Genomic DNA, 10,988 nt, shown 5'->3' on the forward strand with positions numbered 1-10,988 from the left:
GAATGAATGAGTTGAGAGGGAGTGATGGGAAATGATGGTGCACTTGTAAAGTGCAGGTTGACAAGATTAGACCACAACACTATTATCTTGTATCTGTTTGTTTGTGTATGTGTGTGTGTGTGTATGTGTATGTTTGTTTATCTGTATCTGTTTGACAAATGAATGTGTGAGTGAGTGAGTGTGTTGACGATTGTGATCACAATAGTGTGTGTGGGAATGTTTACATGTCAGCTGATTGGGCTACACTCAAATAAATGTAGCCAAACTAGTTTGCAAGATCTGGCAATATTCATTGCTGTAAGGTCCAATTAATGATCCATCTATTATCAAAGATCAAAGACTAAAAGGGAAGTGATGGCGGTGTCTGTGGTCATTCGTCCGAGGCGCTTGCCTTGGTCGAATGGGTATACGCAGGCAAGTAAGCTTTTCATTTACAGTGAAAGGTTTCATTTGATAATGTTTGTAATCGAAGTAACAGGGCACCGGTGCACTTCCCCATCCAGTCATTAGTATTCCCACAACTTTGAGTACCTGATTGTTTGAAACTGATTTGAATTATGGGTTGAGTTGTTGTAATTATTTGATTGATTGTTTGATTATCTCAATGATGTAAAAAGGAGGAGATAGAGAGGATTGTGATATTGGTCGGGTCCTGTTTATTTCCATTTACCGCGCCTAACATATTAGGGAGAGGGAGTCACCTCATTCCTTGGTCTTGGCACTCTTACTGCTGCGAGTGTTTGGCTTTGATGTACTGTTTGATGATGATTTGGATGATGATGTGGTTGATGTAGTTGATGATGATGATGAAGATGGTGATTTCTTGTGTTTCTTTGTTGGTCTCTTATCTTGTGGCTCCTCGTCCTTGTCGGTCAATTGTTTATATAGTTCGCCAGCCTCGTCTACCTCCTCCTCCACCTTCTTGGGCCTGCTCCTGATCTTGTTGTCTACCTTGGCCTGTGTTGATTTGGCCACTGGTTTATCGCGCTTGGCATTCTGCACAGTGAGTATGCCTGTGTTATTCTTGCTGCTCTTGCTCTCGTCTTCGGAAGTGCCGTTTCCATTGCCATTGACATTGGCCAACCTCTCCTCTCTCTCCTTCTGCTTGCGCTTCCTGTTGGACTGCTCCAGGAACTCACTCTCAATCTCGAGCAGTGAGAGCACTCGTCGCGAGTGGTCCTTGATGGCACGCTTGCCACTCTTCTTGCACATTTCAACCAGCAGCTGCTCGATCTTGGCAAAGTCCATCTTTTGCTTGAGCACGGCAACGGTGCTGTGTGACTTGGCCATCTGTAGTACGGTGGCGAGTAGCGCCAGAACGGGCGCCTGCTGGCCCTCCTTGCATGTTGCGAGGGTGTCGACCAGTGTGTTGGCAATGATGTGGACGCTGGACATGAAGTGCTTGATCTGCTCGGCTGGGGCTGACTTCTTGGGCACCATCATGGTGACAATGTTGAGCACCTTCTTTGAGATGTAGTCGTTCTTGCACTCCTTTTGAATGGCCATCAGCTTGGGGATCTGAGCCACCATCAGCTGTGGGAAGCGCTGGGCGTACTCGTGGACAAAGGTCAGCACGACAGTGTTGTTCTTGTTGAGCAGGATCTCCTTGGTGATCAGTGTGTCCAGCTGGCTGTTGAGTGCCTTGACGTCCAAGCTCGTGTCGGACATGGATTGGAGCACGCGGATCGCCATGTAGATGGTGTGGCCCGACAGGAGGAAGAGGTAGGGCTTCTTCTCCTTCTCGTCGCTGGTCATTGTGGTGGCCTGCTTGATGTTGTCCAGACAGTCCTTGATCAGGGTGTTGATCGACTCGGCCTTGACGGCAGCTGGGTCGGCGCGCTTGATCAGACTGATCTTGTTCTTGAAGATCGACACGAAACGGTTGGCAATGTTGGGCTCCTCCGAGCCGGATGCGTTGAGCATCAGGGGGATCGTCTGGAAGAGGATGGCGTTGGGGTTTGCCTGGAACTTCTTGATGTATATTTCGACCAGGTCGATCAGACGGATCTTGAGCGTCATGGTCTTGGTCTTGAGGTCGTGGAAGCGCTGCTTCTCCTCCTTCTTGCGCATGAAGATCTGCTCCAGGTACTTGTCCAGCTGCTTGGCCTCGGCCGCAGTGGGTGGCTTGGCATCGTCCTCCTCATCGTCGTCGTCCTCATTCAGCAACAGATGTGGGCCAAGTTGTTTCTTGATCCTGGCGACCACCTCTGGGTCAACTGTATCATCATCGTCATCGTCGTCGTCCTCTTCCATCTCTTCGTCCTCATCGTCGTCCTTCTCGGCATCCTCATCGTCTTCGTCTTCTCCATCCTCGTCTTCGTCGTCGTCTTGCATTTGATCGTCGCTGTCAATTGGCTCAAACTCGTCGTCGTCCTCCTCATCATCCTCCTCGTTCATGCCATCAAAGATGTCAGTGACAGGCGCGGAAATGATGTTGAGGATGTGCTCCAACACGGGGAATGTGATGCTGTCGGTGAAGACTGAGAAGATCTGGCGCACGACCGTACGCAGGATGTGTGAAGGCTTGTCCAGCAAACTGATCAAAATATCCAGGATGATCAGGAATGCTGGTGGCTTCTCCTCCTCGTCCTCAGCCTTCTTGGCGGCGGCCTTCTTGGTGGTCTTCTTTGGTGCGGCCTTGGGGGCAGGTGACACGATCTCCTCATAAGCCATCACAAGATCCTCGAGCAACTCGGAGATCTCATGTGGGTCGTACAGGTACTGCAACGAAACGTGCAGGAACAGCAGCTCGAAGCCGCGGGTCTGTGTCGAGCGAGCGGTTGGGGGCTGGCTCTGCAGGCTCTTGATCACCTTATTGACCTGCTCCAGTGGCTTCAGGCCGACGGGCAGCAGAGTGGCCATTTGTGGCTTGTTCTCAATTGTGTTGAGCTCGTTCTGGAAGTCGACCAGAAGCGATACCCAGAACTGGCTGTCTGAGCGGATGCCCTCGACGGGCGCGCCCTTGACAAGACTAACGTTGGTGAGCATCTCCAGGACGGACATCAGACGCATTGAGCACTGCTCGCGCACCTTTGATGTGATCTCGGTGGTTGGCTCGATGGACAGCAGCTCCAGGGTGAACTCGCTCAAGCTGGCTGGGGCAGTCTTGTTGGCAGCCTTGCCTTTTTCCTTGCCCTTGTTGGATGAGGCCGCGTCCAGCACGGATGGGTCCTCGAGTGGCAGATAGAATGAGTGGAAGTAGAGGAACTTGAGCAGCTTGAGCACGGACTGCTCCAGCGCGATGATGTGCTCGAGTGGACGCTTGACCAGCTCCTTGACGATATATGAGAATTGGTTCAGGACCCAGGTGCGCTGCAGCGAGAGGATGCGGACCTCCTCGCTCTGTGCAGCCTCGCTGTCAGTGTCCTCGGGCTCCTCGCCCTCGAGCGACTCGACATTGAATGTCGATGAGGCATTTGGTGTGATGAATACACGATACAACTGCTCCAAATATGCCACAGTCGATTCAATATCAATGTCCTTCAACAGCTCCGATATCACATCAACAGGGATATGATTGTGGAACATCTCGTTACCCTTGCCCGAGAAGTACAAGATCAAAGCCAGGCGATGCTTCTGTGATTGTTCAGCAGTCTTTGGAATGATTTGGAACTAAATTGATTGATTGATTGAGTTAGTGAGGTGTGGACGTGTGGTGAGGTTATGCCAGGCCTTGAACGTACCACTTCAGTTCCAACTTCATGCAGGGGACTGTCAGTCTGGAGCGACTGGGCGAGGTAGAACACCAGCTGTGGGGTGAAGAGCTCCTTGATCGAGTCCACTGGGATGATGGGCAGCAACATCTCAAACAGCTGCAGACCCAACTGCTTCTTAATATGTGATTGTGAGCTGAATAGGTTGTCTGTAGTAGTAGTTGGTTAGCCTCTGGACGCTCGCATATTGAATAAATGAATGGATGAATGATACATACTGTCTACGACCTTCTTCCAGAACTCAATCAATGACACGTTCTCGCTGTCCTTGTTGAGCAGGATGGCAAAGGAGAGACTCCAGATCTTGTGGACACGTGGATGGCAGTCGGCGCTATCCGAGTAAATCTTGCGGATGTGCTGGAGATTGGATTGATTGAATGGCGATCTATGGCTCCAGCCATTGGTATGCTTGAGCAAGTTGAATTGCTGTGTGATTGATTGATCGAGTGAGTCAGTATAGGTACATGCTTGGCCGATAGTGTCCACACGCTCCACACTTACCTTGTATCTCTTGGAGACGGCCAGGAGAAGGACGATCAGATCGGGAGTGTACTCTGAGATGGCATCGGGAATGAGTGGCTTGACAAACTGCCAGAACTTGTCAAAGAGTGACTCGGAGGTCTGTTGCATGAGGGCGACAAGGACCTCGTAGGCCAGCTCGGTGTATCTTGCGCGCTTCTTGGAGATGTAGATCAGCTGCTCGACCAGACACTCGATAATATTGTCGGTGGACGGGTTGTTGGCGTTGTATATCGAGGACTTGGTGGGTGGACGCGTGATGAAGCTCGCGTCAATGCGGCCTGAACGCACAACGGCCATTATACCAAAGATACGGCCAAAGTGGCTTTGCACCTCGGTGACGCCGTTCTTGCCGTTAAAGTCCATCACCTCGTTCAACTGGTCGACGAACCAGGCCACGTCGACAATGGTGAATGTGTTGAGTATCTCACTGATGGCCAGCGAGTAGCCCAGCTTAGTAGTGTCGCGTGCCGATGCCAGACCATTAATAAGTCTGCGAATAGTATAATCCAACTCTGGGCAGAACAACTCATTATGTATCTTATTCTTCATGTCGATAACCTTTGAGACTATATGATTGATTGAGTGAGTGAGTGAGTGAGTGAGGATCACCCTTGAGAATGATCATCGTGATTGGACACATACCATATCTTGTAATATCACGATGATGCTCTGGCTTGAAGTCGGTCTGGAGGTCTTGAAGAGTGAGGACGAGTTGGGAGATACCCTTGATTCGGGTGGACTCGTCAGCAGAGATGATGTCGTAGAAGCATTGGAGGATGTCGTCCTTCTTCTTGATCTCGAGGTCGACCTGATCCATATTATCCATGCTGGCCGATAGACTGATCGGAGCAATCTCCATCACTTCATTCATATCTTGGTCAACATCTTGTTGTTGATTCTTGTGTTGTTGTTGGGGATGCTTCTTCTGTTGTTGCAACTGCTTCTTCTGTTGATCCAATTGTTTCTTCTGTTGTTGTGTCAATTGTTTCTTTGGCTGCTTCTTCTTCAATTGCTGTTGTTGTTTGGCAGGCTTTGTAGAAGTTGTAGAGGTTGTAGTTGTAGTTGTTGTGGTTTGTTTATCCTTCATAATTCCTGGTATTAATGTAATGTTGTTATTACAACAACATTCAATATCTGAAAGTATAAGAAGATATTATATATATTATAATATATATATATTGAATGAGTGAGTGAGGTGTAAAGAGAGAGTGATAGAGACAGAGAAAGACTCACAATGCAGAAGTCGAAGTCGAGCGAAACCAAAGTCCGTCTCACACACTCTTTCCAAACTTCCTCGCTCGTTTTGCTAGTTCTTGTGTAATTAATTTGAAAAATGGAATAAATGAAAGACGATAACGTTACTCACTCAATGGAATCATTCCACAACCTCGACAATCATTTATCATATATTCATTGATTGATCATTCCTACAACATAATAATATATATTTAGATATTTAGATAACTTATCATTGGCATCATGAGGGTTGACATTGTCCATCTTGTAGTCGATGGTCTCTCCAGACATTTTACTCCATATGGAGTCCAAGTCTAGATTCTTTGAGGACTCCAAACTTGGCAGCACCATAACCTAAGTTGATGTGATATTGTCAACATTGTTAATAGATTGAATGTGATTGATTGAGATTGGTGTGATTGAAAACCAGGTGTCTTGTTGTATATCGTCATCGGTCACGGCCACAGTGACGACATGTACCTTTGTACCGATGGTGTATTGGCAAAGGTTGAACTACATGCCGTTGACTCTAAAGAAGGATACCACATCAAGGTAATTGTCGTCAAGAAGAGCCTGGTCGAGAAGGTCGACATCAAGAACCCGATTCATTGACCGTTTGGTTGGTGAATGTTTGGGTAGTGGCTGTTTGGTATGGATTGAGTGAACTCACACTTTAAAGTTTGAACCTCACTCATTCCAAAGTCATTAATTGATCATTCACCATTCAGGATCATCATAAAGGAATATGTGTGGTGATTGTGATCATCAACCACACATTGTCTTTTGAACATTTACACTAAAAGTATCAGACAATGAACATCTCAATCGAATGATAGTGACAATTGGTGATTGATAGTCGAACACAACTTGGGAAACCAGGGTAGTATATCGCGCCAACTTCGACCTCTATCATTATCTTTACTCCCTATCTTTTTTCCTTCTTCTCAATCACACTTATTCCAATCTTTATATTTAGGTTCTTAGGTATGAAAATGTCGTGGCCGTCCAGGTCACTGATAACTAAGCCTAGTTTGACGGTTTACCTGGTGTCGACTAAATCAATCAAACAACTTGATCACGCAAGACCAATCCATGTAGGATATTGGATCATCTTAGACCATCGGGTTTAGGGTTGAAACGTACTATTACTTTACCTCTTTGGTGTTTTAATTAACCAAAGTGTTACCAAACAAAGGTGACCAAGCGGCAGTGGAGATGGAATTACTAACAACTATTCCCAGTGGGTGTACTTGTTCTCACCGAACCAATCCCCCCCTTATTTTGACAAAAGTTGCTCATATTCTACACTCACTCATTCATTCAATCGTTCTTGAACATTACTCAAACGTACAAACAACATAGTTGAAGTTGAAGTTGTACAAGTACATGTTTATACTGGAGGAGGAAGAAGAAGAAGATGGAGTACACACTGGGACATCAGTTAGAGAACAAGCAGATTGAGAGATATGCGAGACAACTTATTACACCAGGTGTTGGTGTTGTTGGACAACAATGCTTGTTGAAGACAAGGGTACTAGTGGTTGGAGCAGGCGGATTGGGATGCCCAGTGGCATTGTATCTGGCTGGTGCCGGTATTGGATGTATTGGCATAGTAGACTATGACGTTGTGGAGATTGGTAACCTACATCGTCAGATTGGACATTCAGAGCGCGCTGCTGCGTCATGCGTCGCCAAGGCCAAGTCGCTGGCCGCCTCATGCATGGGGCTCAACTCAGACATCACTGTGGTGGCTCATGAGCTCACGTTCACCTCAGAGACTGCCATGCAACTAGTGGCTCAGTACGACATTGTTGTCGACGCTTCGGACAATGTGGCCACTCGCTACCTTGTCAACGACGCGGCAGTGCTCAGCAAGAAGCCACTGGTCAGTGGCAGTGCACTCAAGTGGGATGGCCAGATCACTGTCTACAACTATAACAACGGACCATGCTATCGATGTTTGTTCCCCTCGCCCCCGCCCGCCGAGACTGTGACGCGCTGCTCAGATGGCGGTGTGCTGGGCCCGATCGTCGGTGTGGTCGGCTCGCTCCAAGCACTCGAAGTTATCAAGATCGCCACGAACAATGTTGAAGGCGTGCTTAGTGGACGACTGATGCTATATGACGGCCTGGCCGCATCATTCAAGACAGTGCGCATCCGTACCAAGCAGGCCACCTGCGTGGTGTGCGGCGACCAACCCAGCGTGACAGCACTCATTGATTATCCTCAATTCTGTAGCTCGCCCTACAGTGACAAGGCGACCAAGGTGGACGATCGCATTGACGCCTCACTCATCCTGACATGCCAGGAGTTCAAGCAGCAGGTACTCGACGCACAGGCTGCTCACCTCCTCCTGGACGTGAGGCCTAAGCAACAGTTTGACATCTGCTCGTTGCCACTATCCATTAATATTCCAATCGATGACCTTACAAAGGCGGAGAACATCAATCGAATCGAACAGCTTGTCAAGTCGGCTGATCCACCACTTCCAAGTAAGTACACATCGTCGACCAATGCCCGCCGACGGCATCCCTTCCCTCATGGCTAATCTTGTGACGACATTCATACAGTTTATGTAGTTTGTAGACGAGGTAACAAGTCGCAGGACGCCACAGCGATACTACGTCAGCGACTGACCGACGCTGAGTCGTTGGCTATCAAGCACATCAAGGACGGCCTGCTGGGCTGGAGTGAGCAGGTCGACCAAGCCTTCCCAATCTACTGAGTGTCGCCAGGTGGATTTGTGCCGTCATCCACTTCGTCGCGCATCTGTTGGATAAACTCGACCATTGCTTGATGGCGACTCTCAGCCAGACGACGCCCGGTACCAGTCTTCATCAGATCCCTGAGCTTGAACAGCTTGTCATAGAAGTGATCGACCACTGGCTGCTTCTGTGTCGATCGCTTCATATAGTCTTCCTTAGTGAGCGTTGTGTTGATCGACTGACCAAACGACGCGTCGCCATAGAATGGTGAACACTTTGTCGCGCCATAAGCGAATGTCCTCGCAATGCCAATGGCACCAATGGCTAAGCATTGTTGTTGGTTACTAAACATAGTCAATGTATCGATCAATCAAACAATACATACCATCAAGCCTGTCGGCATCTTGGACGATCTTGGACTCTTGTGAGAAGATGTAGTCGGACGGGCGACTCAGCTCATTCTTGAATGATACGTCGTTGACGATGTGGCAGACTCTCTTGGTCTTGTCGAGGGGATAGTCGTGCGACGTCAAGAAGGCTTCGACGGCATTGACACCAGCACGTTCATCGCCACCAGCAGCATACTTCCAATCACCAACGTCATGCATTATAGCTGATAGTGTCAACAGTTCCCAATCGCCTTCATATTTCTCCTCCTTTGCGATCGTCTGTACTAATCTCACTACACGATTGACATGTAGCCAATCGTGAGATGGATCATTGTTACGCATCTCATGCCTAACATACTCTGTTGCAAGACTCAATATACTCTTGTTACCTCTCGAGGCCATTAATTATATGTTGATTGATTGAATGATCGAACGAAAGAGCGAGCGAATGAATGAATGAGTGGGTGTTACCGAGTCGGTAACCACAATACTTGGAAGTCGCGCGACTTGTATGGCAAGACACACCAACGACCTTACATTCAATCATTCTCATGATATTATCTCAGATACTTGTAGTTATAATAGTAATAGTACATTTTAATAATAGTATTGACTTAGACAGTTCGATAGATCCTGCTGTTGAGCAGATCCATGAAAAGTGTTCCATTGTCATTCTTCTTGAGTCGGTCTCTATATTGGTTGCCAATGGTTGGGTTGAGTGTGCCATACAGCTCTAGACTGGCGATGGACGTGTCTTTGGAGCAGAGGATATTGATTAGGTCGTGGAAGTGGTTGGCATTGATCTTGTTGCCATTGAGCTTGAGTGAGGTGAGCGTGCGCGACTCGCCCAGACTCTGAGCAAACTCGGCAAAGCTCTCGGTCCACTGGAGAGGACAGTCTGACACATCCAATCGCTGCAGACGCTTGCTCTTGCTGATGAATTGTCCCAGCTGCTTCAGCACGGCGTCGTTGCATGCCAGTCCAGATAGGTTGAGTTCTACAAGCGGCAGCTGTTCATTCTCTGTGATGGCGGCCAGCAGCGTGGCGATGGCCTTGGGCTGGACAAAGCGGTTGTGCGACAGGTCCAGATGTTTGATGCTGCGGTTGGTCGTGAGGATGTGCGCCAGCTGCTCGATCTCGATGTTGTTAAGATCGCAGTTGGACAGTACCAGAGTCGACAGTGTTTGGAATGGATAGACAAACTTGGAGAGCGGACGCATCTGTGTGGCGTTGGTCGGCAGGCAGGTGAGTCGGATGTGGCGCAGAGACGAGTTTGCCGCCAGCATCTGCTTGACGGTCTCGACTGGCTGCGAGCCAGTGAAAGACATGTTAAGCTCGGTGAGGGTCTTGGCCTCGACGAGGTAGTTGTGTAGACTAGTGGCGTCCTCCTGTGCCACCAGATTGATGTTGTTCAGAGTGACCGACGAGACGGACGTTGAGTGTTCCAGCAGATCAAGCAGATAGAACTGGTGTTGCGATGTGAGGTTGTCCATAGAGATCGTCTTGAGTGGTCGCTTGGTCTTGAGCACGGTGCAGAGCTGGGCAAACTCCTTAGAGTCGCACTTATTCAGGTCGACCTTTACACTAAAGATGCGCTCCATGTGATCGACAAAGAACATTGTATGTTTAAAGTGTGTGGCACCCAGCGACAGACGTGACAGGACGACCGAGTCGAGCGAAGGGTATCGATATGTGATGTAGTTGATGGTGCTTTCGATCGTGCTGTTCTTCATCTTGCTGGCGTCCATGCGTCTGAACAATCGGTCCAGCACGATGTTGTTGCCATTGAGTCGCGCCAGCTTGTGCCACAGCTGACAGACCAGCGCGATATTGATAAACTGTGGAGTGAGGATAGTGTTCTGGTGCACCATAGATGTGATTGTGAGGAGGATGTCGTATGGCAGCAAGTTGATGTAGTTCTTTTGCGATAGAGTGCAGCTGGGAGAGGGTGCGGCAAAGCAGCAGGACAATGGAACGTCCCGACTGCTGGCCCCATCCGCCACGGACAGATTAATAGTATTGTGAGACTTTGAGAATGGCGCACCAGCCAGACTATTCGCGCTAGATTGTTTGCGGATAGTCTTCTCAGAGGAGCTTCTTATAAACTTTGTTAAGGACTTCATCTTCTTTCTTCTTGGATATTGGGTGGCAGGTATGCAGGCAGGGCAGCGGTAGCAACGACGGAAGTAGTTTAAGTTAACTTAAAAGTTAAAGTATAACTGAGGTATTTGCCAGAGTTTGATAGAGAGAGATAGAGAGATAGAGAGAGATAGTGATAGAGATAATGGAATGGTCAGCGAGAGGTCTGGGGATTGAGAGAGAAGTGAATAGAATAGCGCAATGCAACAACAATCCTTGATTGTGATGTGGCTGGTGAGTGAGTGAGAGTGAGGGAGAGGGAGAGGGAGAGGGAGAGGGGGGGG

At 48.5% G+C, this 10,988-nt stretch overlaps 4 protein-coding genes across 4 annotated transcripts; 1 reads left to right on the top strand and 3 right to left on the bottom strand.

Moving 5' to 3' along the window:
* Nucleotides 1–702: 702 nt before the first annotated feature.
* Nucleotides 703–5,322, bottom strand: SAMD00019534_098580 (hypothetical protein; the record flags this gene model as incomplete). The annotated part of the gene is made up of 5 exons (XM_012894890.1): nt 703–3,612; nt 3,684–3,862; nt 3,932–4,139; nt 4,215–4,801; nt 4,878–5,322. The coding sequence occupies 5 exons, from the start codon at nt 5,320–5,322 to the stop codon at nt 703–705; spliced, it is 4,329 nt and encodes a 1,442-aa protein (XP_012750344.1).
* A 1,566-nt stretch (nt 5,323–6,888) lies between these two features.
* SAMD00019534_098590 (hypothetical protein) lies at nt 6,889–8,196 on the top strand (the record flags this gene model as incomplete). The annotated part of the gene is made up of 2 exons (XM_012894891.1): nt 6,889–7,963; nt 8,042–8,196. 2 exons carry the CDS (start codon nt 6,889–6,891, stop codon nt 8,194–8,196), a joined length of 1,230 nt encoding a protein of 409 aa, XP_012750345.1.
* Nucleotides 8,196–8,913, bottom strand: SAMD00019534_098600 (hypothetical protein; the record flags this gene model as incomplete). The annotated part of the gene is made up of 2 exons (XM_012894892.1): nt 8,196–8,500; nt 8,562–8,913. Coding segments are annotated over 2 exons (657 nt in total), but the record flags the coding sequence as incomplete, so codon positions are not given.
* A 266-nt stretch (nt 8,914–9,179) lies between these two features.
* Nucleotides 9,180–10,688, bottom strand: SAMD00019534_098610 (hypothetical protein; the record flags this gene model as incomplete). Its single annotated transcript, XM_012894893.1, has 1 exon — nt 9,180–10,688. One exon carries the CDS (start codon nt 10,686–10,688, stop codon nt 9,180–9,182), a length of 1,509 nt encoding a protein of 502 aa, XP_012750347.1.
* Between the last annotated feature and the right edge of the window lie 300 nt (nt 10,689–10,988).

The sequence above is a fragment of the Acytostelium subglobosum genome (genome assembly GCF_000787575.1).
Source record: "Acytostelium subglobosum LB1 DNA, scaffold: scaffold24, whole genome shotgun sequence".
NCBI classification, from domain to species: domain Eukaryota; phylum Evosea; class Eumycetozoa; order Acytosteliales; family Acytosteliaceae; genus Acytostelium; species Acytostelium subglobosum.